This window comes from Carcharodon carcharias, chromosome 20, assembly GCF_017639515.1.
Source record: "Carcharodon carcharias isolate sCarCar2 chromosome 20, sCarCar2.pri, whole genome shotgun sequence".
NCBI classification, from domain to species: Eukaryota; Metazoa; Chordata; class Chondrichthyes; order Lamniformes; family Lamnidae; genus Carcharodon; species Carcharodon carcharias.
The window spans coordinates 58,995,932-59,023,446 of record NC_054486.1 but is presented as its reverse complement, the minus strand read 5'-3'; the positions used below and the strand labels follow the sequence as shown (position 1 = coordinate 59,023,446).

Sequence of the window (27,515 nt, the reverse complement as noted above, 5' to 3'; positions counted from 1 at the left end):
CTCATGTATCTCTGTCAGATCCTCCCACATACCCTGCTGGACTTCCAGCATCTGCTGCCCCAAGGACGACTCCAGAGGCACATCAGTCATTGACTGAGCATGTTCCAGGTCCCTAGCAGTCCTCCAACTGCTGGCACCCTGGGCACTCTCTGCCTCCACCTGCACCTCAAGTGAGTGTGAAGTGCCATCACCGCTGTGCACCAAGATACTATCCGCCGATGTAATGCCCACTGAGGTGCTGGTATCTGCGCTGGTGCCTGCTTGGCTGAGAGGGTGTGATGTTGTTTCCATGATTGCTGTCCTCTGGGGTCAGTGGTGGGCCTTCAGGCTCCTCACCCCAATGGGCTGCTGGTGAGCCTGAAAGGAAGAACAGGGACATGTCATTAGTTGAAGTCATTACACTGTTAGCATGCATGCCTGGCACCCATATCAGGCCGCCCTTGTCTCTCCATTATCAATGGGGATTCCATGTTCAAGGCTCACGTCAATATAGAGACAACAGTGGAATGGTTGACAGACATTCTAACCTCAGTGCACTGCAGGCTTATCTCCCTGTGGCACCCCAACCTCACCGCAGCCTATTGACCTAGGCATATGGCGCCTCTCCAGCTCCAGGGCCTCCTGCTCATATCTACTTCGGATTAGAAGGTGAGATGATCCTCTGCCAGTCTGCAACCACTCCACATTATTACGGGATGTCTTCTCCTAAAAGTGCAGAGGAGCATTGATTAGCCCACCGTGTACCTGCATTACCATTGCAGTCTGGTCAACCCCACCTGAGGAACACCTCGCAGGGCTCAGCCAATTTGTGACCCTGGAGCCGCAAGACACTCATTCCAAGCCGCCAGGGCTCACTCCCTTACCCAGATGCTGCCTCATTGACATTTGCCACTCACATTCTAAGAACTCTGAGGTCTGGGGTGTGGGGGGTGGGTGCTGCTTCTAACAGCTGTGCTCAGTGACCCGTGTCAACATGGTACTCACCCTTCCTGACCGCAGGAGATTAATGAACCACTTACGGCACTGCACCCATGTGCGCTTCACCACATCATGGGAGCTCACCCTGGATGCCACCACCTCCCAGGCAATTTTGGTGAGATGGGGGGCTTCCCGTCCTGTCCCTGGGGACAAGGATCTCTCTGCATGCTGCCACCTCCTCCAGGAGGGTAGTGAGACAAACGTGGGGCCGACTGCCCCGCCAACCTGCCCTCCCGCCTGCCGTGTTCAGCATTTACGAGCTCCATGACGAGGTGCATCTGCTTCACTGGCAGCCTTCGCATGGTTGCTGTGGCCACTTTTGAATTGGCTGCCAGGTCACCATTGGACCCGACGGACATTAAGCTCCCAACTCCGCCCGCCCCTTCTCCCTGTTGCTGCTGTCACATCTTACGTTGGGTGGGCCTTAATTGGCCCGCCCGCGTAAAATGGCGGCGCGGAGCCAATCACGGCTGGCGGCCGGCTTCCCAACCTCCTCTGCTCGCTCCTGCCAAGCCTGCATACCGACTGTAAAATTCTAGCCTTGGTGATAGACATTGAGGTTCCCCCTGCAGAGTACACTCTTTTCCCTTGCTACCCTCAATGCTCCTTCCAAGCGGTGCTTGACATTAAGGAGTATTGATTCATCAGCAGCAGGAGCTCTCCTGGCTTGTTGTCACTGGGAGGCTGGGAACTACAACTCCCAGCATTCCTCGGGGGTTTTGGGCATGTGCAGGCCAGGAGCAGGGGGTGCAAATGCAATCCGGCATTTCGTAGTTCTTCGCTTGGAGGATGGGCCCAGTGTGCCTGGGCAAAAAGAAAATGGCACCATAATCGCGAAGTGTCCCAGGCAGGGGACAGGGAGAGGTCCCAAAGCAGGGGACAGGAAGAAGCCCCAAGAGAGAGTCCCAGATGTGGGACAGGGAGAGGTCCCAGTTAAGAAGAAATAAAGAGAGGAGCAGCGAAAGGGCTCAAATCAGAAGAAGGGCTGTGGCTGGTGAAGGCTTGGGAGAAGCCCTGAATATCTAAGAAGGCAGCAGAAGGTTGATGACTCCATGCTGCGTGCAGTTGGGGCGAAGGTAACCCTTTGGAGCTGCAGTATTTTGCTCGGTGCATCTGAAAAGCTGAAGTTGCACTTGTGAGTTGGCGCTGGAGTGCAGACTTGTGAATCCAGGGGAACAGAGCCTTGGAAGATGAGATTTAAAGCCTGCGAGGTGGGACGTCATTCAAGTCATCTGAGTTGGAGCCACTTTTGGAGAGAATTCCAAGGTGAGATCTATGAATGTGAAGACTGAAATCCTTCATGAGAGTGACAGGGTTTCAACAAGATTCGTTGCCTCACCGTTTTTACTGATGTTTGGGTGGGTTGTTGAGAAAACCGTGGAATCTGTCTTGGTTGCATCTGCCATTTATTGTGCAGTGTGGTGTGTTCAACCGCAGTTTGACTGTTAATTCACATGTACCTCATATTAACTCTGAATGTTAGAGTACAAGATAGACACTGTAAATTGTTTTATCTTCCTAACTTTGTAAAATAAAGTTTATTCTTGTTTGTTTAAAACCCGTGGAATCTTGCGGCTTTATTCTCTTAGCGAGTGTCTTGAATCTCAGATTTTGTCAACTTTAAACAAAATGTTACTGCTCCCTAACTGGATTGTACCAAAAACTTGGGGGCCTGGTCCAGGATCATAACACTGTGTCCGACCTGACACCATGAGACTTCATGGGGTGTGCAGTTAACATTGAAGATTCCCCGGGCCACTCCCTCCCAACTGTATACCACTGTGCTGCCACCTCTGGTGAATCTGTCCTGCCGATGGGACAGGATACATCCTGTTGCCTGACTCGTCTGTGGACAGTTCTTCCAATTTTGGAGTAATTCCAGCATTTCCTGTTTTTATTTCAGGCCCAGATGTTAATAAGAAGAACTTTACAGGGTCAACTGGACAGGCTGTGTCTTTGTCATTTCTTGTGCATAGTTCATTGCTGGGTAGTCTGACCAGTTTTATCCTTATTTGACTTTTCTTCCATATTTTGATTCAACTGAAAACTTTGTTGGGCCATTTCAGAGGAAAGTTAAGAATCAACTACAATGTTCTGGGTCTGGAGTCACATGTAGGCCAGACCAGGTAAATACAACAGATTTCCTTTCCTAGAGGACGTTAGTGAACCAGATGAGTTTTTATGACAATTCAGTAGTTCCATGGTTACCATTACTGATACAAGCTTTTTATTCCATATTTAAGTACGAACAGGACAGATTTCACAGAGAGGAAACTGATGCAATTACTGAACCAGTTTCAATCTGGTGAATGTGATTTGGTGATTTAAAAGCTATAAAAGAATGTCAGGAAGTCACTAAGTCCACGAGCAGAATTTTCCCCACTGGTTACAAAATTCTGCCTCACGGTCAAAGGAGTCGGAAGACTGCACTGTGTGGAGAACCCATTAATCTTTAGGCCCACGGACGAGTAGGCCAACCATGCCTCCACCACCCCCGTTTCCATAAAATGGAAGACAGGTTGGGGATGCAGGAAGGTGGTGGGCTGGCCATGCGCTGCATTTTAAGAGCCCCCCCCCCCCTCAATCTGCACAAATGCTGCCATAACCTACTGAGTATTTCCAGCATTTTCTGTTTTTATTTCAGGCCAGGATGTTTCCTAGTTCGACTGCTGAGCCATGTCGAATTAGTTGATCTCAGCCAAAGCAGTGATCTGCTATTATACTTGGCCTCAGAACCTCTGGTTTAGGGAGGTGAGAGCTAAGGCTCCTGGCTTAATTGATATCTACTGACTTTTTCCAGAAATGCATTTGTGTGATGTCAGGTGAAGAAGACATGATTGAGCTTAGCTGTCATGTTCTCCACAGTTGAATTGACTGCCACTATTCTGGCAAAGCTTACACATTAATGAAGTCACATCAGGTCCTGAATTTGCAACTACCATCTACTCTACAACGTAGCATTTATTCTGTTCTAAGAAACTGTGTACCTACACCTCAATAACAAAATTGCCTACAGATCAAATGAAGAATTTGGAAGTCATCTCTTTACACAGTGGGATATGAATTTGAAACACACTGCCACGTGAAGGACTGAATGTTTGAGCTCTCCTGAGGCCAGAAATCAAGGCCGATGCAGCTGGAAAATGCTGACATCAGCTGAATGCTGTCTCCCTGATCCCACTCCCGGCATCAGCCATTTTTGCATAGGTAGGGCTTCCACCCCCAAAAGGCCGGTAGCCATATGGCTCCTTCAGAACCTTGTTAACCTCATTTAAAGAAGGCCGACCGGAAACAGTTTAACTGCCTGGAGATGGGCATCCAGCATCAGGCTTACAGGGCCAGCACTCCAGGCAGGCTTAGAGCCCTCCCTGCCTGGGGACTTCGACCTCCCACCCCCGCAGTGGCGGCCTGACTGCTATATTCTTTTTTATTTAAATATTTAAAAACTTGATGAAAAGGCGCCTCTGTGTTGAAGTGCTAACTCAGAAACTCACCATTCATTGCAAACTGTGGCTCCTTTTAAGCTGGAAGGCCTCTGATTGGCCCTTCAACCTCAAGAGCCCATCCTTCGACAAGGAACCTATCTCCATTCCAATTAAGGGGCGCCTCCAAAAGAATCCCAAAATGTGACTGTATTTCCCCAGGACGGGTTCGGTACCTGAACATTCCCAACTCTTGTTTCCCATCCCTGGAGGGAAACTGAGAGCATTGATGCATTTAAGTGGAGGCTTGATGCACACATGAGGGAGAAATGACTAAAGGGATGCAGGCAGTGTGGGAAAAAGAAACCAGAGTGGATGGAGTCTTGTGTGGTGTATGAACTCCAGCATGTCTCTGTGTTGTAGATTCTGTGTAATTCTATGTAAATTGAGTGAGGTTACCTGACTCTTGTGTATCCCTCAAGAAATCAAATACTTTTAGTGAGTAAAAGTTTATACTTTTTAAAAGATATTTAATTGATGGGGACCTGTTTGCTTCCAATTCTGATTTTAATCTTTCCCAAAATGATATTTGAGATGGTGGATAAAATATTGAAAATGAGATACAGAATGCATAAATAGGCCATATTTAGAAAAAATATAAATGATGTAGAATGGCATTTTAAAACATTTCCTGTTTTGCTCTCTGTACCACACTTACGGTACAAACTTATTGATAGTAATAAGACAATGAATCCAAAAAGAATCCTGCTCATTAGTTTATTGAGGAAATGCATTCTTTGTCCAGAAGCTTACTCTGCAATGTTCCTTATATAAATGTATATGTTGTGATGAGCTTTGACTCAGAAGCAGTACAGTAAGGAAAATTTGTAATTTCTTTAAACTGCCAGAGGAATCTCTAATTGTTTTTAAGAATGTTTGAAAATAACTTTTAGGAGTCTTGTAAAGGGATCAATTGTAATTTTCTTGGATGATAAGAAATACTGGTCCATGTGACCTGACAATCCTTGATCTGGAAGCAGGTACCAACAGGAAGGAAATTAACATATGAAAGCCAGGTGGCCAGACATAAAGGGAGCTGGAGACAAATGGGAGCTGTATCAGAGGGGAGAACAGAGAAGGCATATTTACATGGTGCTGTTAAACAGAACAGAAAGGTGAAGACATGGGTAGATCAGGAATTGTGAATTGAACAGTTTTATTGCTGCTCCTTCAGTTTTGCCAGCACTGACCAGCCTGTTTAATGGGGTTTATTAAAATAATTGGATAAAGGAGTCGCTGGGGATTCTGTGCCATCAAGACTGCCAAGAATCTAGATAACAAGGTGCTTAAGGAGTTTGCCACTCGGGTGACAACTGTTGCTAGGGACCTAGGTTGGAAGACAGCTGCTGGTAAATGCAACTCGAGGGCTGAATTGCTTGTGTGGGAAAGTGAGAGAACCTACGTACCAGTGGCCAGGTTAGAGAACTTTGAAACTGCACATGGTGTCACATGTCTGTGGGGAGTGATGCTGGTGCTTGTGGTTTTTTAAAGATATATCTTTGTTGTTTCGACTATTTGAAGTACAATTTGTCTTTTTCTTTGAAGCATCATTTGCCTGTTAATTCATGTTTAATTTGTGTTGGTTCTGATATTGGTTAAAATAAAATGTACAAAAAAGTGGAATCTTATTGGTAATTTCTTCATTTGGGGGGCATTCAGTAAATTTGCTTATTTTGGTTTATGGTTTTGTAACAATACGCATATATTCCACGTATATATATATATATATATATATAAACAGATTTAGGAAAAGAGCTGAAAGTACATAAGAGCACAACAATAAAAATGTAAATTTGATCAGAACTAAACCATTACAGAAATTTAGATTGTTAGAATACACTTTATATTTAAACCTAGGTTTCATTTTAGACATCAAATAAGAACTTCATTAAGTTATACTCTCCTGGGTGAAACTGAGCAACTGTGCTGTGATGTAACAGAATTGTGTTTATCTGATGTTTTTCCATTTACCCTCTGCCTGTTTTGTGTATTTAGGATCCAGAGACAGATGATGAACTTCAAGAATCATCCGAGCCCGGTATAGAGCTGGAGGGCTTTGCTGAGTCCATCCCTGTCGCCTACAATGGTCCACCATTCTCTCCCACTGCTCCTGCCCCTCAACCAGCTGTTGACATTGTAGACAGAATGATAAAACGCAAGGAATCCATAGAAAACCAGTTGATCGAGTGGTAGGTAAAATTTCTGAAACACTGAAACCCTCTGAATTGCAGACTTGTTACATTTTCAAGATTTACCTGCATAATATAATTTTCTTTATGTCATTGAAAATTGAAAACCTTATTCTAATAGGGTTGAACAAGAACTCATGTCCCGGATCATCAGTGAGATGTATCCCTTACAGCAACAGCCTGTGCCACATGTCAGCCAATATGAAGATGAAGAGAATGTGCCATTGGACTCAGATATTGGTGAGTTTCTAGCTTATTTTACTCCATATTTCTCAATGCAAAGCTATTTCGGTTTAGAATGCCTTTTGTCATATTGTAAAATATCGAGTTTTAATTCAAAGTTCCACTTCAATCCAGATTTAAGTTTACCTTTGGTAAGTCTCGATAACACTCCTGCCAATTTATTTTAGTTGAACAAGATTGTATTCTTTATCCCTTTCTGCACAATATTTTTTACCATATGGGCAAAATTTTTCACTCGCCATACAGGTGCGTGCCTGATCCGCTTGAGTGTGAAATAGCACGTGATGATATCAGGCAAGTGTCCCGATGTCATCGCGCACTCGCGTGATATTTCAGTCAGCGGGAGCGTGCGAGAGTTGGCATTGGCCCATCAACAATTAAGAGGCCTATTACTTAATGAACATTTTTCGTTGCCCGCCCAATGTTACGGTTGGTGGGCAGGCAAATCGGCCAGATGGCCTTTGCCTTTTTGAGGAAACCACATCCAAGGGCAGAATGAGGTTTCCGATATTAATTTAAAAAAAATGTTTGGACAGAATTTTCATCATCCATGTGTTCAGGCAACTGATTCTGATGCCATTTTTTTCAGCATTTTAAAATCTTTACTTATTGCTTTTCAATTCTTCAGCTTCCCTGAGGCAGCTCTCTGCCTTTAGGGAGCTCTCATTCCATGCTCCCCCATACCCGTGCTGACTTCAGCACTCGTCCTCCTCTGCCTCCACCCCGGCAGTGCTGAGCATTTCAGCACGCATTTCACGCTAGCTGGCTGGTAATTGGCCAGCCAGCGTGAAATCGCAGTTGGGGGTTCATTTCCAGCCCCTCCCGGACCTACCGATCATGGGCACCTGCTGCACTAAAAATCCTGCCCTATGGCTACATGGTTTGGGATTTTATAAGTTAGCTTTTTTCCCATTTTTTTTCTCTGAAGATTCCTTGTGACACATGCCTTCTTTGACAGGATGACAGAATGCAGCAATGCCTGTCTGCAAACCAGCCACTGTGACTGGGAGGTACAAGAGAGTAGCCTCTACATCTCAGCCTCTGGTTTTGCACTTCTCCCTTTGGGGAATTCTCTTCTTTCCAATCTGTAACATGACTGAAATTGGTAATTGCACCTTGTAGGATCGGAACTTCAAATCCACATCCCACTAATTGTGCACATTCAGTCACACTTCTCAGCATTTAACATGCAATTATATCAATTAATAAATGTGATCTTAATCTGACTTGGGACTGTAAACGATACTTACAGGTTTTTGAATCAGTTTTTCTGAAAAAGATGCCAAGACATAGCATGTTTCTTGGGTAAAAAGCAACATTATTTTTCTTATGATATTTCTGATAGGTTATAGTACCAAATAGGGACTATGGGAAATGTTTAAATTCTTTACATGAATTTTCACAAAAAATCATTCATTTTGATGAAATCAGCTTTTCTCTTCCTCTCCAAGTGATAGCAAAAGGCTAACATGTAAAACTAGCACTGGCAGTTGTTAAAGGTGCACTTATTTTCCATACAGGTTTTATTGAAAAACAGAAAATGAGATTTATGCAGCATTATACATGAATATTTCTTCAGTTTTGAAAATTGTAAGAGCTAAGTGGGCTGAATATTATTATTTGCTTCCAAAATAGTTGAAGCTGCTGGTGGAGGAGGCTTCCAGCTGTTTGTGGATGCAGGCGTTCCTGTGGACTCTCAAATGGTTCGACAGTTTGTAGATGAAGCACTTGCTGAGATTATTGCCATCATGCTGGGTCAGAACCAGACTGAGAGCAGAACTCCTATACGAGAACTTCCTCAACATGAAACACCTTCACCAGTAAGAATGCATCTTCTACAAAATACTCGGAGCACTGAGCAGATTTATATTAATAATATATGACAATAACATTTGGTACAGTGTCTAAATTCTAATCAAAACATAAATAGTAGAGAATGGAAATAGAGTGTGGTATAATCATACCACAGGTACTGAAGCAGTCCGTGTCTATATGCAGCAAGACATGGACAATATTCAGGCTTAAGCCGATAAGTAGCAAGTAAAATTCGCACCTCACAGGTGAGAGAATCTAACCATCTCTCCTTGACATTCAATGGCGTTAAATTCACTGAATCCCCCAGTATCAACCCCCTGGGGTTATCATTGACCAGAAACTGAACTGGACCAGCCATATAAATACTGTGGCTACAAGAGCAGGTTAGAGGCTAGGAATTCTGCAGAGAGTAACTCACTTCCTGACTTCCCAAAGCGAGTTCAAAATCTACAAGGCACAAGTCAGGAGTGTGATGGAACACTCTCCACTTGCCTGGAGGAATGCGTCTCCAACAATACTCAAGAAGCTCAACACCATCCAGGTTAAAGCAACCTGGTTGATTTGCCCGCCCCATCCACCACCTTAAACATTCAGTGCATCCATCACTGACACATAGTGTCAACAGTATGTACCATCTACAAGATGCACTGCAGGACCTTACTAAGGCTCTTCGACAGCACCTACCAAACCACTGGAAGGACAAGGGCAGCAGCTGCATGGGAACACCACCACCTGCAAGTTCCCCGCCAAGCCACATACCATCCTGACTTGGAACTATATTGCTGTTCCTTCACTGATGCTGGGTCAAAATCCTGGAACTCCCTCCTTAAGAGCGCTATAAGTGTACCTACACCATATGGACTGCAGCAGTTCAAGAAGGCAGCTCACCACCACCTTCTCAAGGGCAATTAGGGATGGGCAATAAGTGCTGGCCTAGCCAGCGACGCCCATATCCCATGAAAGAATAGATAAGAATAAATCTGCTCATCATTTGATTTTTCAGACTTGCATTGTGCTGGTATATAATGAAAGCATTTTTCGTCTGAATTAAACTGCAGCACCAGTGGTGCCATGTTTACTGCAAGACTATGACTAAAGTTATGCAGGTGTTTCAGAATAAGCAACTACTCCCCCCAAGCTATCTAGATAGTTTGATTCACAAATAAGACATGATTTATGCTTAGTACTAAGTTCAGCGCGGTGCAGGGCTTGTTATTTGTATCATATCACAGGGAAAAGGCACTTCTAGCGTTCATTCACTAATGCTTGTTTCTTTAGGAATGAATTCGAAATTGCTCTGATTCATTTGCTTAATATCCTAAAAGTAACAGCACAATTAAGCATTCTTATTAAAAGAATTCCTTTGGGTAAATCTCCTCAAGGTCATGTTTGTGAATTGTACTAAAATTGTCTCAGGAAAAAAGAGAGGTTTGACTTACCTTTGTATTTTTGATATTCAGTCAGATAAGGAACATTTGTATGTCATTCCAGCCTCTCAGTATTCTCTTTAAAAGTATTATTACAGTCAAAAATTATGCAGTTGCACAGGACATGGAGTTCTGGTCCAGGAGTTGAACTGAAATGCATTATTAGAACAAAACACTGCTGTACTTCGGGCAATCCATTCACTGGCTCATGGCCTGCCATGTTTATTAGCGCCAATGGTAAATTTTGGTGAATTTAATTGGAGCCTCCAACCGAGAATATACCTTTAACAACCATTAGAAAATTTGCACTATATTTGGATCTGGATGCAATGCATTACACAGTCTCCATTTGCATCTTCTAGTCTTTAGTTTATGAGATTCAGTTAGGTTTCACTTAATTTGTAGATTTGATTGGTCAATTAGTCCCACATGAATAGCATGTTAGGAGTACATTTCTATAGACTGCATAACTGATTATCAACAGATATTTTAAATTTTTTTGGGTGCAGGTTTACAATTTTTTAATACAAATTTCCTACGCCTTAATTGCGGACCAGGCTTGAGGGGCCAAGTGGCTAGTCCTCCTCCTAATTCGAATGTTCGTACTATCTCTGTTTGCTCAGTTCATGACTGTGTAGTATGGTTACTACTGAATTTGCATTCCCTGCCTCAGGGAAACCTATTGACCTTCACTTGGCACTTTCCCTGACAACCTGGCTGTAACTGATAACGTGTCATGAGGAAAACTATGACCTTAACACTCCATGCTGCAATATATTGGATAGGTGATAGGCCCGCACACAGGGAAACCTAAACCCTAATTTATTTAGATATGAATCAGTTTGTTTTCAACCATAAAATGTTAGAAATTTCATGAAGTGGCTAGAATATATGATTTAAAATGGCTAGACTCAACATACACATCAGTGGAGTAGATGTAGATGTTACTTTTTTAAAAAGCTGGCACTGGAAGCTTCTGACATTCTTACTATGAGTTTAAATCATATTTGTGTTTTTTACATGAGAACTTTTTTTATGTTAAATTCAAGCAGATTGTATGCATTGTCTTGTTTCTTAAATAAAAAATCCCAAGGACAATCTGATCACAGTTACAAAAACAAAAATACCTGGAAAAACTCAGCAGGTCTGACAACATCTGCGGAGAGGAATACAGTTAACATTGCAAGTCCAAATGACTCTTCGTCAGAACTAAGGAAAAATAGAAAAGAGGTGAAATATAAGCTGGTTTAAGGGGGGGTGGGACAAATGGAGCTGGATAGAGGGCCAGGTAGAGACTGCCAAAAGATGTCATAGACAAAAGGACAAAGAGGTGCTGACGGTGGTGATATTAGCTAAGAAATGTGCTAATGGTGACATTAAGGGTAGAAAGCAGGATGAGCAAGGTACAGATAGCCCTAGAAGGGGTCGAAATAGGTTAAAAGATAGAGATGAAACAAAGGATGGAAATACATTTAAAGTGGAAATAGATGGGAAAAGAGAAAAAAAATATGGATGAATTTATTGGAAATAAGGGGATCGGAAAGGGGGTGGGGATGGAGTTCATGATCTAAAGTTGTTGAACTCAATATTCAGTCTGGAAGGCTGTAAAGTGCCTAGTCGGAAGATGAGGTGCAATGAAGCTTGCGTTGAGCTTCATTGGGACATTGCAGCAGGCCAAGGACAGACATGTGGGCATGAGAGCAGGATGGTGTGTTGAAATAGCAAGCAACAGGCAGGTCTGGGTCATGCTTGCGGACAGAATGAAGATGTTCCGCAAAGCGGTCACGCAGTCTGCATTTGGTCTCTCCGATGCAGAGGAAACTGCATTGGGAGCAGCGAATGCAATAGACTAAATTGAGGGAAGGGCAAGTGAAATGCTGCTTCACTTGAAAGGAGTGTTTGGGCCCTTGGACGGTGAGGAGGGGGGAAGTAAAGGGGCAGGTGTTGCACCTTCTGCGGTTGCACCCCCCCCCCCACCGCCTTTAAACCAGCTTATATTTCACCTCTTCTATTTTTCCTTAGTTCTGATGAAGAGTCATTCGGACTCGAAACATTAACTGTATTCCTCTCCGCAGATGCTGTCAGACCTGCTGAGTTTTTCCAGGTTTTTTTTTGTTTTGGGTTTCCAGCATCTGTAGTTTTTTGCTTTTTGCTTTTATCTGATTACAGTTAATTGGTTTGGGTTCATTTCTTGTCTAAAAATAGCATTTTGAATTTAATAGATAAAAGATTTACATATCAAAGCTAAAACACTTTAACCAAAAAATGTCATTTTTCTGATACTTGTTCAACATCTTGGCCACTAAAGACCGAATGAAGCCCTTATATTGCATAACCCAAAATGTGGTAGGGTCATGATTAGTTATTATGTTTCGTGATTAACCTTTATTTGTTGAAACATAAAGGATTAGGAGACTTCTTCTGTGGCTTGAATGCTTACCATTCAGGCTCACAGATTTGCCATGATGCAACGTAATGTATTTTCAATGTTAAATAGACCTTTATTTCTTTATGAAATTGGTTTTAAATTACTTTTGAAAGTGTTCTGTTGCTTTGCATAATTTTTCTTTGTAATTGCAACTTGATAATTCAACAGTTGAATATATTCATTGAATTATACTGAACCACACATATCCCACTGACCTCTGGTTTTATCCAGGGTTTGTGATGAGTTATCAGTGGCAATGGCATGCAAAATGGGCTTCAGTATCTCAGGCTAAAGGAAGAAAGAAATTGAAACCTATTTAGGTTTGGCTCTGATGTTCCGTCACAACTGTAAAAAATTGCCAACACTCTCTGGTCGGGGTCATACCTGAAGAATGGTTGTTTGGAAGTGGCACTAGAGGATTGTTACATCTTCAAAATATCTCAATATGAGTCATCATCTTAAAGAGAGGAGAACAAGAATATAAAATTAGAAGAGAAAGAAAATGCTCTTTGCACCATTTTGTTATCAGTAAGCTTTTAAGTTGAATGAACTACATTTTAAGATTACAGAGTAGAGTCTTGCCTGCATTATAAGAAGACATTTATGAATATGATCCATTGTTTTTCAGTGATATTACTTACTATTCTACAGAATTAAGCAACACGTAGATCACCAAAACTGGGTAGATGTGACTAAAGAGGCAACATTTTGTGAAAATGTAAATTATCTATAATTTATGCAGTGATTAAGGATATGGCAGAGTCAGGATCTTGGCTCTCTAAACACTCTGCCAGCTAATGACTTGTTTGAGAATCTATTCTCACATATTATTTGGAGGTTTCTGGTTATGCTCACACTAAATCTCTATGTATCTAATTTGTTTAATACATTACCGTTCTTGCAGACGATATTGATCCCAACACCAGATGCAACCCCACCACACACTCCATCACCTCCTGTTGGACGTCCATCTCTGATCCAAACACCAGATGTCACACCCCAAGATTCTGTAGCAGTAATAGAAGAAAAAGAATCAGAGTCTGAATCAGAATTAGAACCTTTATTGAAGCCATCGCCAGGTGAGTAGGAATTTCTTTAAAAAAAAGTCTGAAAATGTGTTCCATAGAGTGTAAGGTTGTATTGAATTTTCTTGGTATCAAAATGCACAAGAAGGCTTTAATTTATTTAAACGTTAGAACAAATTCCATCACATTTTATTATATAAAAGATAAACTTGAACAATTGCTATAATAACTACTCAACAAGATGTATTTATGCTGCGCCTTTAAAAACAAAAGTCTTATGGTGCTTCACAGGAGCTTTGTAAAGCAAAATTTGACACTGAACCGCACAAAGCAATATAGGACAGGTGGCCAAAAGCTTGGTCAGAGAGATAGTTTTTAGAAGCAACTTAAAGAAGGATAGACAGGAATTCCAGAGCTTAGGGCATAGGCAGCTGAAGGCATGATCAATCCATGGAACAATTAAAATCAGAAATGTTCAAGTGACCTGAATTAGATGATTCCTGCTAGAGAATGGAGTTTGTCTTGGGGACTGAAGAAAATGGCTTTGGTCTTTCCACAAGTTAATTGGAGGAAATTTTTGATCTCATACTGGTTGTCAGATGAACAATCTGATAATTTGGCAGCAGGAAGCTCTCAAGAAACAGTCTAGAAAGCTGGTGGGGAGGTCGAGCTGGATGTCGTCAGCTTTCATTTGAAAACTAATGCTGTGTTTTCAGATAACATTGCCAAGGGGCACCAGGTGGGTGAGAAATAAGAGAGGGCCAAGGTTAGATCCTTGGGGGACAGATAATGTGCAGGAATTGGATGAGAAGCTATTGCAAATGATTCTCTGGCTCTGATAAGATAGATAAGAATGGAACCAGATGAGACCATCCCCACAGAGTTAGATGACACTGGAGAGGTGTTGGAGGAAGATGGTGTGGCCAACCTTTTCAAAGGCTGCAGATTAGTTGAGAAGGATGAGAAGGGAAAATTTATCTTTGTCATAGTCACACAGGATGTGATCTGTGACTTTGATAAGAGCTGTTTTGGAAATGGTGGCAGGGGCAGAAACCAGATTGAAGGGATTAAAACATGGAGTTCAGAAAAGATGGAGGACCACATGTTCAAAAACTTAGGAGACGAGAGGGAGGTTGGTAGTGAGGAAAATGTTTGCAAGCTCAAAGGGGTCAAGCTTTGTTTTATTTTGGGGTGGGTGATGACAGCAGTTTTGAAGGAGAGAGAGGGGGAAAGAAGTTCTTGGGAAGAGAGAACCATTAACAATATCAGTTAACATGGGGACCAAGAAGGGAAGTTACATGGTCGGCAGTTTAGTGAGTTAGGATTAATTATTGGATAATAATGCCTTGTTGTGTCAGTCTACTGTCTCTTGGTGCCATTGTTAAGTCTCCTTTTAATTGCTTCCTGTCATTGTGAAGGTGTAATTTCCCATATGACAAGAAAAGATTTTTTCAAAGGTGTTTGTTTTTCTGAAACTAATGGCAATTTTTTTTCCCAAAAAAGAAAATGCTGAGCCTGAAATTTCACTGTGCCAGTCTCCTACTGTAATTCCAGTGGGAGACTATTGTGCCACTTGCATGCAGTCTCTCGCCAAAGCTACAACATATTCATGCATGCTGAGAGTTGAAGTCAAATCAGTTTGTTGAAACAAAGGTGGTTGGCATTACATTCAACAGTAAAGAAAAGCCGATGCATAAACTTTGTTTGCCAATCTAATTATGTTTCTCAACATTTATTCAAGGCAGGGCACATTTAACACAGCATAAGTTTCAACACACAAAGACCAATAAGTTCAATTTTCCTGCCTATTTTTATTATCATCAGTCCATTTGCCATGTTTTTCATATAGATTACCCTGTATTGCAACTAAGGGTAAAGGGCAATTTCCAGCTGATGAGGTTTTAAAGAGGTGCAAGGTTGAATTATTTTCCCTTTTGCCCCTCGTAAAGTGACCAGCAACTCTGCTTCTTTATTCTCCTTCATTGTCCAGCTTAGATCTTGTTGTGGGGTTGAAGTGTCTAAGCACTTCATAACAAAGCTTTTAGAACAGTCAGCCAAACCATAGCAATGTACACTTTAGGGAATCTTGTTCTGAGGGATGGATGACCAGAGAGTAATGTTCTGTTTCTTTCTACACATCCATAAAATAATGCCAAAATGAGCACAATTTGAAGATAAACACAAAAAGAATTAGTGAGGAAGTTAGAAAATAGCTGCATGCACAGAACATGTTAAAAACGTGGAATTCTCCAACACAAATCATTGGTGAAGCAGAGTTCATAAATAATTTCAAAATGTCTTTAAAGAAATGTCTTAAAAGAAATGACAAATGAACAGGAGAAGGGGTTTAGACTATGTGGCCCTTCCAGAGAAAATCACTGGCATAAAATTGGGTTGAATGACCTACATATGTCCTGTTACATTTTATGAGTCTGTGTGCAGAGGAATTAAATTGAATTGAAGACAGGTCTTTTAGTTTTAACATAATTTTTTGGAAAAAATTTTATACACCAATATATTACTTTAGATATTGGGAAGGGTAATTAGAAACGTAGTGTATTAGTATGGTAACTAGTTACTCCATCAAGGAGGCTCATGAGCATTCACACCAGTGGGTTCTCTTCATGCTACTTTCCCCCGCAAGCTTGTGAGGTCATCTGACCTGTCAAGCACAGGGTTAAGTAAAGATACTTCGAAGGTTACAAAGGAGTGATGTGGGCATGCTGTCACTGAGAGAGGGAGAGAGGCAGAAGCATGGGAGCAAGGCCAGCTGTCTGCCCTCCACTAGAGCTGCAAGAGAAGTAAGTTAATAATTTCAAAATTTAGTATTTAATAAACGGGAGGGATGAAAGTATTCCTTCACCAGTTACTTAAATGGGTTACTGTCTCCTTCTGTTGAGCAATCTCTGATTTCTTAAGAGAAGAATCTAAAAGAATGTAATAAGCTAGTGAATGGACCACTGGTATTAATTTTGGGTACTCCATTTTAGGAAGGATTTACTGGCCTTGGGGGACAAAATGGCAATTGTTATGCACAGCTGATTGTAAATGCTGAGTTGCTCAAGTCCCAAAGGGAAACTTGAAACAACTGCCACAACTATTTTGCAATTTGTATGAATTTCGAGATGTGTGCCCTGAATTCAGTAGTAATAAGACCACTGACTCTTGCAGGTTTCTTACAAAACTAAATTAAACCCTTATTAATAGGAGAAATTATTTTAAGCCCACACATAGAACTACACATTACTATTATGATAGCTTCTAAATCCCCTAGTTAATCTAACTCCCAGTCACACTTTTGTGAAGGCAAAGTAAGACACATAGGCCAGAATTTTGATGTTGGGGTGGGCTCAACATGCCGATGCGTAAAACGATGCGTAAAATGACGCGCGGTGATGTTAAAAATGTGGAATTCTCCAGCACAAAGCATTGGTGAAGCAGAGTTCATAAATAATTTTAAAATGTCTTGAGAGGAACATTAAAAGAAATGACAAGTGAACAGGAGAAGGGGTTTAGACTACGTGGCTCTTCCAGAGAAAATCACAGGCATAGAATTGGATTGAAGGACCTACATATGTCCTGTTAAATTTTATGAGTCTGTGTGCAGAGGCATTCAATTGAATTGAAGACAGGTCTTCTAGTATTAACATAATTTTTTGCAACAAAATTTATACACCAATATATTAGTTTAGATATTGGGGAGGGTAATTACCGCGAGACATTGCACTATTTTGGTGGGCGGGCACGCTATGAGCTCCAATGTGCACCTGCCATTAATTAACGGGCCACTTAAGGCCTTTGAGGCATTAATAGATACAGATTTTTCGGAGCCCGTGCGATCTTCAGAGCGTCACAAGGGTGCAATGGGCAGGCGGGTAGGCCACATTTTTAAAAACCTCATCCATGAGCGGCATTAGAGGGGTGAGTAGGCTTGCGAGTGGTATTTGTTAGACATTTACTTTTTAAACTAACTGCTACTTGCTTGTGTGAACAGGATAACGTCAGGTCTCTTCAGAGTTGCTTGTACAGGAAAAACAGACTTCAGGTCAGGATCCTGGAGCAAACATCATTTTTGGGGCCTTGCTGGTTTCTGGCATCCTTCCTTTACCCTGTGAATGGGAGTTGTGCTCTTCAATGGAGGCATCTCCTCTGAGGGGGAAGAGAGGGCCAGAAGGGGGAGGAGGCCAGGAGTCCATATTCAGCTGCCAGGGAAGGCACTTTTGGGAGGACAGGTGCAGGTACAAGGGGCGCAGGGCCATCAGCAAGTGCAAGGCGGAAAGGGCCGCAGAAGATGCCACTATCCTGCTGCCAGGGTTTACAGGCGGCGAAGCAGCTACCTCAATATGTCTGAGGTGCAGTGCTGAAGGAGGCTTCGTCTCTCAAGGGAGACAGTGACCTCCATTTGTCAGGTGATTGGCCCTGAGATCAGCTCCAACTGTGTGGGTGGGCATCCATCCCATGCCTGTGGCGTTGAAGGTCATGGCTGCCCTCAACCTTTATGCCTCCGGCTCTTTCCAGGTGTTAGTGGAAGATCTTTGTGGAGTCTCCCAGTCAGCTGTCCACAGTTGTATCAAGCAGGTGACAGAAGCTCTGTTCAGCCATGCATTGACTTTCATTCACTACCACTGGGACAAGGCCAGCCAGGTGGAGCGAGGCAGAGGCTACGCAGCGATTGCTGGGTTCCCCAGCGCCCAGGGTGCGCTAGACTGCACACATGTGGCCATCAAGGCACCAGCTGGTAAGCTGTGTGCCTTTGTCAACAGGAAAAGATTCCATTCCATGAACGTGTAGATAGTGTGTGACCACAGGATGCAGATTCTGCAATTCTGTGCAAGGTACCCAGGCAGCTCCAATGACGTCCTCAGACACTCCCAGGTTCCAAGGCTCTTTGGTGCTCCAGCTCGGCTGGCTGGATGGCTGCTGGGTCACAAGGGCTATCCCCTCAAAAGGTGGCTCATGATGCCTCTCTGCCATCCAAGAATAGAGGCTGAGCAGCGGTACAATAGGAGCCACGCCTCCACAAGGGCTGTGGTGGAGAGAACCATCAGTCTTCTCAAGTTGCGCTTCCGATGCCTGGACCGTTCAGGGGGCGCACTGGAATACCCACCAGATCGTGTCTCGCTGATAGTGGTTGCATGCTGCACTCTCTACAATCTGGGGCTGGAAAGGGGGCACTTAATGGAGGAAGAAGATATAGACACAGATGCTCTGGCTGCACACAATGAGTCCAGTAGTGAGTCTGAGGACGAGCACGCACAGGAGAATGCTGAGGGGATAGACGCTGACCTGGGCAACCTCCGGAGAGGCAGGGACACCCAGGAGGCTTTGATCCAACAATCCTTTAGCTAGCCCACTACAGATGGACCTCCAACACATGCAAGGGCTGCAGGCTCCATACTTGATACCTGAGAGCAACATCTGCCTGGTTAGGAACATTAACTATGTGCCTTGTCAATAAAGCTCAATGACAAACAACTCACTCATAACATCATGGGTTCCCATGCACATACAGAAGTAAGGAAACACCCTGAGCCTTGTTCACAACTAAAGCATTTAATGATTTCACGAAACAAAAAGAAAAGAAACTTCATTCACAGGTGTTAAGCTGCACATCGACTAATAATTAACTAATACTGGGGCAACAGAAAACCATCAGTGAGAAGCCTTTGTTGTGCCTAAGGTGCTTTACGCTTATGTTTTCGGGTGCTACATCTAGGTGCTTCCCCCTTGCTGGCACTGGCATCTGAGACAGCCTGCTCACTGTGCTGTCCTGTTGGCCTAGATGACCTTGGCGAGCATCCTGTGGCCCGTGGAGCCTGTGATGGCCCCGCCTGGGAGGGAGTAGCCAGTGGCATGGCTTGCATCTCCCCAGTCATTGCAGCCTCATCGGATCCCACGGTCACTGGCAGAGGGATGGAGGAGTTGCTGGCTGCATCTGGAGCACCCTGAGAGGAGCCCGCAGAAATGACAGGCATCTCATGCACCAATGTGAGGTCTCTTCAGACCTCCCTGCTCACCATTAATGGACAGGTACCTACCTGGGATACTGGGTGCCCAATCCATCTCCCACGCTGACACTGACTAGCTGAGGTCAATGCCGTTGTGAGGGCTTGCATGTCGGAGCGCATCCCCAGGAAGCCCTGGTTGATCTGCTGGAGGAGCCTCTCCATGAGAGACATCACTTTCTCCATGGAGGAAGCATTGCTCTCGGCCATGAGGGTCAATGCATTGCTGATGCTCTGCATGGACCCCTCCATCATAGAGATCATGCCACGCATTGCCTCATGTATCTCCACCAGATCCTCCGGTACACCCTGCTGGACTTCCAGTATCTGCTGCCTCATGGATGACTGCAGAGGCACGTCATCAGCCACTGACTGAGTATGTTCCTGGTCCTCTGCAGTCCTATAATTGCCAGTGCCATGGGCACTTTCTGTCTCCACCGCACCTCAAGTGAGTGTGAAGTGCCCTCAACACTGTGACCAGGGACACTAGCCGACGATCTTATCCCCACCGAGATGCTAGTATCTGTGCTGGTGTGAGTATATTTTCAGGGCCCTCAGGTATCAGCGGCAGGCCCTCTGCCTCCTCGTTGCGGGCCTGCTCCAGTGAGGCTGAAAGGAAGAACAAGGACATTTGATTAGTTGAAGTCGTGACTCTGTTAATGTGCTTGCCCGGCCCCTGGATCAATGGGAAACCCATGATGGATGCTGAATTCACTGAATAGTGAACAGTGGAATGGTTGCAATGACAGACATTGTGACCTCAGTGCACGGCACTCTTACCTCCCACTGACACACCAAACTCACTGCTACCGGTTGACCTGGGTGCATGACACCTCTCCAGCATAAGAGCATCCTGCTCGTATCTGGTGAGAATCGCCAACTGTGCCTGCCCTCCACCAGTCTGCATCCACTCAGAGTTATTGTGGGCTGTCTTCTCTTGAAAAGGAGAGAGGAACATTGATTAGCCCACCCTGTACCTGGATTGCCATTGCATACCTGCCACCCCAACCTGAATGAAACATTGCAGGGCTCACGTGAATCGTGACCTTGGAGCAGCCATACACTCACACCAAGCAGCCAGGGCTGACCTCCTTGCCCAGATGCTATCTCCATCACATTTGCCACCCACACTGTATCACCTTCCAAAGCAAGGAAGCACTATCCCGTAGAACGCCAGGGGCAGCAGATGGATGGCTGCCCCAGCACCTGGAAGTTCCCCTCCCAGTTAGTCAGCATCCTGACTTTGAATGTTTTAGGCATTCCAGCACTGCACCTAGGTACAGATCCTTGAGGTTGTCCCCAAAACAGTACTGTAGGTGTACGTGTACCACATGCAGCGGATATAGAAGCCAGCTCAGCACCACCCTCTCAGGGTCAACTAGGCACAGGCATAAATGCTGGCCACCCATCAAAGGCCACATGCTGTAAATGATTCAATGCAGTAACTACTCTCAGAGTTGGAGGGTGGGGCTGGGGGGTCAACCTAACTGTTGTGCTAAGTGACCCATGCCAATATGGTAATCACCCTTCCTGATCGCAACAGGTCGTTGAAGTGCTTGCAGCACTGAACCCAAGGTGCGTCGCACCACATCGTGTGCGTTGACCCTTTCTGCTACCTCCTTCCAGGCACGTTTCGTCATGTGGGGGGGCCTTCTCCCATCCCTCAGCATGAGGATTTCACACCGTGCTGCCACCTCCTCGAGGAGGGCAGCAAGTCACTCATCTGAGAATTGAGGGGCACAGTGCCCCATTGACCTGCCCTCCTGTCTGGCCTGCTCTCCGACAGCGCTGTCGGGAGTCCTTCTGGTTGCCATTGTTGCCAGCCTTTAGAAGACTATCTGCGCGCTCTTTAAAAAGGCCACTAGGTCGCCATTGGACCCGGTGGTCATTGCAGTCCCGCCTCCTCCTGCTGTCTTCGGGAGCTGCGATTCACGCTGGGTGGGCCTTAATTGGCCCGCTCGTGTAAAACGGCAGCGCAGAGCTCTACGCCTGCCCGCTCCCGTTCCCGACCAGGCTGCCTGACAAGCAGAAAATTCTCCCCATAGATTTTAAAAGACCCAAGCAAAGAAACATTATCCCCTGAACAATCCAATTCAAAGTTAGTTTTCTTTAACTTCAGTTCTTTGTAGATAGCAGCTGGAGGCTTAGATTCTGGAGACTTTTCACACTTGTTTTTGATCTTAGAATGCCTACCCTTATACACAGCCTTCTCTCCTTTATCTATATTTTCCCCTTTGAATGCAAATTCCCATTGTTTCGTCGTGCCTTTGGACTTTACCTCTCTAATAATAAAAATCTCTCATAGTACCAATGTTACCAGTAATCTTTGGAAAAAATAAACACACTGTTTCTTAACTTCTCCTGGCTAGGTGAAACATTTCACCCCTCCTTTGAATTCAAACTAGCCTAGTTTATTTAAAAAGGCAAATGTTCCCTCTACACCTATGTTTATCTACTTTACATTATCTTCTGATACATCGAAGTCTTTGGACCGGTTGCCTTTAATTCAATAAGTTACACACACAGACATACAAACACAGACCCCACTATTACTCTACTTTACAATAAATTCCAATAATATTATGAGAATTATATCTTCCTGACACATTTCACCAGTATGATATTGGGGTATGGGTACTCAACCAGGAAGAGAAATTGGATAAATCTGAGCCATATTCCCTGGAGGATGATCTGACTGAAATGTTAATGAGGGATTGAAAAGGTAGATGAGGAATGACACTTCATTCTGGTCATTAGAAACAAGGGAACATTATCTTAAATTTAGAACTAGATCTGATAAATGTGAACTTTGGGAACATTTTTTCACAACAATTGTCATAATGTAGAAAGTATTGACTCAGAAAAACATGGAAGAAGATTTAATTAAGGTATTTAAAGATGATAGATACTTATTTGGTATAGGTTTGGATCAAAAAATTGAATAGCAGATACCGTATGTTAATAAACTGACAGAGCAGGTTTGATAGTTCAAATGTTTATTTTCCTTTTCACTTGTATTGTGACTTATCATAATATCTTATCTAATATTTTAACTTAGTCATAGATGCTGCAGGACTGGCGACTCCAGGAAAATCAAGTCCTGTTAGTACTCCTGTTATCACGCCAATTCCTACTCCTTCAAGAGTGTCAACACCATCACCAGTAACAGAACCTACCTCTGAGAAGATGAAAAGTACAAGCTCAGTGCCTTCACAACAACTTCTAAACCCCTGGGGAAATGCAGAGCTCCCGCTGGAGGAAGAAAATCCCAGCTCAATACAAGAAGCAGCTCCACAGCCAAGGGCTATGTAAGTGATCAGTTACAAGGTGAAAATATAGGCCCAGATGTTTCAATCCCTAGTTGGAGTTGTACCCTGGAAGATGTGCTAGGGAACCCACCCAAAGGCCCCCATGCAAGGGCTGCATGAGAATTTCCCAGGAAGTTTCAATTTCCATTGGGCATCTGACCTGCGTCTGGAACCATCCAAAACTGCGATTTAAATTGGAGACTTTGGATGGTTCTGACTCTCTTAACAGAATTGTACCCAGAAAGGGTTAGAAGGATTAAAACCACACCTGGGTAACAATGGGACTGACCACCCCAACCCTGCCACCCCTCCCCCACCAACCCCAAAAACCTAACTTACACCCCTGACTACCCTCACCCTCCCTCACCATCCCAACTACCCTCTGACTACCCAACTACCCTCCCAACCACCTGTCTACCCCCTACCCCTCCAATCACCTGACTACCCTCCCACCCCCTCCAATTGCCTGACTACCCCCGACTCCTGATTTCTCCCCGCCACCGACTAACCCCCAACCCTTAATCACCTGATCCCACCCCCTAACTATATCCCAACCCTCCCAAGCACCTGACCTCTCCACCCGCCTCTGGCTGACTACTCCTGGACTACCCCTCCTCATCCCGACTACCGCCCAGCCACCTCCGACTCCCACCCGATCTCCCCCGACCAACTGTTCTCCCCCCAACCACCCTAAACCCCCCACCCACTTAACTTAACACTTACCTACTCTCCTGTTAAAGTGGCTGGGACCTTTAAACTTAGCGGTTTATGGATGATAGTGCTGTAAATGGAGGTGTGGCTTCACTTGCACCGATGATCCTGCACTGCACGGAAGGGACTCCAGGGGCAACTGCGCTGCACATTTCTCAGCAGGCCTGGGTTGGTCATCCAGATGAGGAATGTGCAACTGAAGTCTAGGGTGAATTAAAAGGAGCAGAGTGGCAATCTGACGATGATTGCCACTGCACGGAAGATTCGGCCCATAAGGTCAGCTACCTGCAGTTTCCAATATACATAATCAGTATCACAAATCTTATACCTGTCCAGTTGACCTTTCCATTTGTTCTGTGTACACCTTGTGCTAGTGCCATCAAATCATCTAGAATGGCATGCAGTCTATAAAGAGTTTCAGTATAGGTAGTTGCCACAAAATATTACCAATAAAAATAAACTAAGCATAGAAAGCATGAAAGCGGGAAACTAATATTACAATCAGTATACTACAACCATGATGACCAGTGCTGCCACAGCATGCATTTTTATGGTACCATTAATGTAGGAAAACGTCTTCTATTGCTTCATAGAAAAATAAAAAATTTACAGCACAGAAAGAGGCCTTTTTGACCCAGCACCAAAGAGTTATCTAGCCTAATTGCAATTTCCAGCTTAGTCCCTACTCCTGTAGGTTAGGGCACTTGAAGTGCATATACAAGTGTTTTTAAATGTGGTGAAGGCTTCTGACTCTACCATCTTTTCAGGCAGTGAGTGCAGCCCCTGGGTGAAAAAATTTCCTCAACTCCCTCTAGCCTTGTAATAATTGCTTTAAATCTATGTCCCTTTTATATTGACCTCTCTGCTAATGGAAATAGATCCTTCCTATCCACTCTATCTAGGCCCTCATAATCTTTTACACTTCATTTTAATATCCCTCAGCTCCCTTTTGTTCCAAAGAAAACAACCTCAGCCTATCCAATCTTTCCATATAACTAAAATTCTCCATTCCTGGCAGCATCACATAAATCTCCTCTGTACTCTCTCTCATGGGATCACATCCTTCCTGTAATGCAGTAACCAGAACTGTACACAGTATTCTAGCTTCAGAGAACCAAAAGAAAGAATAAAGATCTGAGCAAAAGAAGGAGAGATTGGGAGGACTTATCTGAAACCTGGTCAATGAGTTGTGTTTTAAGGGTGGCTCTAAAGGAAGGAGAAAGGTGGATGGGTTAGTAAGGGAAATCCTCAGCATAAATGGTAGATGCTTGCTTGCATGGCCAGGTGTGATGAACAGGGTGGTAAACCCAAAGAGGCCAGAATTAGAGAAACAGAGAGCTTGGGGTGGGGCTGAGGGAAGTGGATGACTGGAAAAGGTTACAGAGATGTGGAGGACTGAGCCACTAATAGAATTAAACACACGGATGAGAATCTCAAATTGACTGCTTTGGGGCAAACAGGACTTGGTGTGGGATGACATATAGGCAGCAGAGTTTTGGGTGAGCTAAAGTTTATGGAGAGTGGAAGGTGGAAGGTGGAAGGCTGGCCATGGGAGCATATGAACAGCTGAATCTGAAAGTGACAGAGACATGGATGAGTATTTCAGCAGCAGATAGATTGAGACAGGGCAGAGGTACGCTATGTGACCAAGTTGGAAGTAGGCAGTATTAGTGTTGCAAAGGATGTATAATTGGAAGCACAGTTTAAGATTGAATAGGACACCAAGATTACAAGCAACCTGGTTCAGCCTGACATGGTGGGTGGGGAGGAGATTGAATCGGTAGAAAGGGTTTGGAATTTGGGCTAGGGGTCAAAGATGGAAGTTTTGGTGTTCTCCATATTAAGTTGGTGGAAATTTTGTTTAATCTAAATCTGAAAACTAGATGAAAAATACAAGAAAAAATAATACCATACCTTATGCATGTAAACTGCTAGAAGGGTCATTAATCAGTGCTTAAGTTTATACTTTTTAAATAAACTTTGCAAAAGCAAATCTCAGTTTCCTTTGAGGATAAATCTGAAATGTTTATTTGCTGCTTGTTCAAAATTCCCACATTCCTTGTGATTTCCTTCAACAAACCAGAGGATTGAGTGTACAGAATGTTAATGTGTTAAAAATACTAGTGTTGGCCAAAGCCAAGTAAAATTTACAGATAAATATTGCCTCTTATTAAGTTTAAACTTTTAATGAACTGTTTTTACCTTAACTTGTAGCATTTCCCATTCATCCAACACCCTTTTACAGTGAATGACATTGACTCCAAGTCAAGCAATGTACAATTTTAAAACTCTCATCCTTGTTTTCAAATCCTTCCATGGCTATGCCCATCTTATCCCTGTAACTGCCTGAACTCTAGAAATCTCCAAGATTTCTGTGCCCCTCCAATTTTGCCTAGTTATCACCATCCCAACCATACCTTCAACTACTTGGGCCCTGAGCTCTGGAATTCCCTCCCAGAACCTCTCCACATCTTCACCTCTCTTCCTCCTTTAAGACATTCCTTCAAACCTATCTATTTGATTAAGTTTTTGGTCAATTTTCCTTATATCTCCCAATGTGGATGAGTGTCGAAACTTGTTTGATCATTCTCATGTGAAGAGTTTAGGGCATTTTGTTATGTTAAAGGCACTATGTAAATGCAAGCTGATGTTGTCATTGTGATTACATTTCTCTTTTTTTCCTAGCTGTTTTCTTCCAATTTCTTTTTTCCTCTTTTGAAGATACTGGGGTGGGGTAAGGATCAAGTTCAGTTTTGCAGGAGTGTAAAATTAATGTTAATGGATTGGCCACTCAGTTTATACCTTGCCCAATTTTCCTTTCCATTATAATCAGTGGAAACAAAAATCACACAAGGTGTTTGAAGGGTGATCTAGCCGATATCACACGTTTTACACCATCATCAGAAGCTAAATTCACCTCTGATATCTCCAGTTTAACTTTATAAAGCAGAAGTCACAAGGAAATCATTTTTCCAAGAACTATTCTAACAGGTTACTATCTTAAGGCTTCCCTGCGGGAATTGTCTGGTTTATATTAAAGCTGCCGGTAGTTGAAAGTCATGTTGCTATTTGACAGGGGAATGCCGTTGTTATTACATACTTGGTAAACAATGAAAACAAGGCACGAACAACTTGGTATCTGACTGTAAATCAGTTTTTTTCGGCCTCTAAAACAAGTATGAGTCACCATGTTATTGCTTTACTTATGCTGTTGCAGAATTGTGATGGCAGCAACTTGCATGTGACAGCTGGTATGCCATCCAATCAACTAATGTTCAGCATTGAATTCCACCCAGATTTTCCACTACTCTCAGCAAAATGAAAGTAGAACGTTCTTCCAAGCCCTGTATTTTGTTATATATGTAAATGTTTTGGAGTATAGTTTGAGAATTTTTGGCATCATCCAAACCCTTTGATGTATTATGGGTTTATAATATATAGTCTGCTTGTTGTCCCCTCCTGTGGCTTGTAGTGAAATGAAATCCAATATAACTACAATTCAAACCATATGTCACAACGCACTTCAGTTCATATCACGTGATTCAATCACAGAAAGCCTTCTGGCCATCATTGCACACCATCTATAAAAATTGAATGAAATTGTCCACAAACTGTAACTTAAAAATCATATTGAATGGCACAATTTGGAATGTGTTTCAGACTTAACACATTTTGGCATTCAAATGATACTGATGATCTTTTGTGTCTCTATCAGTTTGTGATATCTGAATACCTTGAGGTGTTACTGTGTTGTAGGTATTTTAACCTGTATGTAATGGTCATGAAAAACATAGCAGCTGCTGTGATTTCACAACAACAGCAACTTGTGTCCACCTGTATTGGGCTAATTCATAGCCCATAGATCAACGGAATGTAGCCTGGAGATGACGATAACAGATCTGGA

The 27,515-nt window shown here is 43.4% G+C and overlaps 1 protein-coding gene across 6 annotated transcripts in view; it reads left to right on the top strand.

Moving 5' to 3' along the window:
- The window catches only part of kiaa0586 (KIAA0586 ortholog), a 667,340-nt gene that overhangs the window by 523,892 nt on the left and 115,933 nt on the right, over positions 1-27,515 (top strand). For all 6 annotated transcript variants that reach the window (XR_005946263.1, XM_041214268.1, XM_041214267.1 and 3 more), the window contains 5 exons: positions 6,456-6,649; positions 6,771-6,889; positions 8,528-8,712; positions 13,467-13,641; positions 22,651-22,900. Coding sequence is in view for 5 of the 6 variants with exons in the window: in XM_041214268.1 (XP_041070202.1) it covers positions 6,456-6,649; positions 6,771-6,889; positions 8,528-8,712; positions 13,467-13,641; positions 22,651-22,900 (923 nt within the window). In the remaining variant the exon portion in view is untranslated. The remainder of the gene's footprint in view (positions 1-6,455; positions 6,650-6,770; positions 6,890-8,527; positions 8,713-13,466; positions 13,642-22,650; positions 22,901-27,515) is intronic.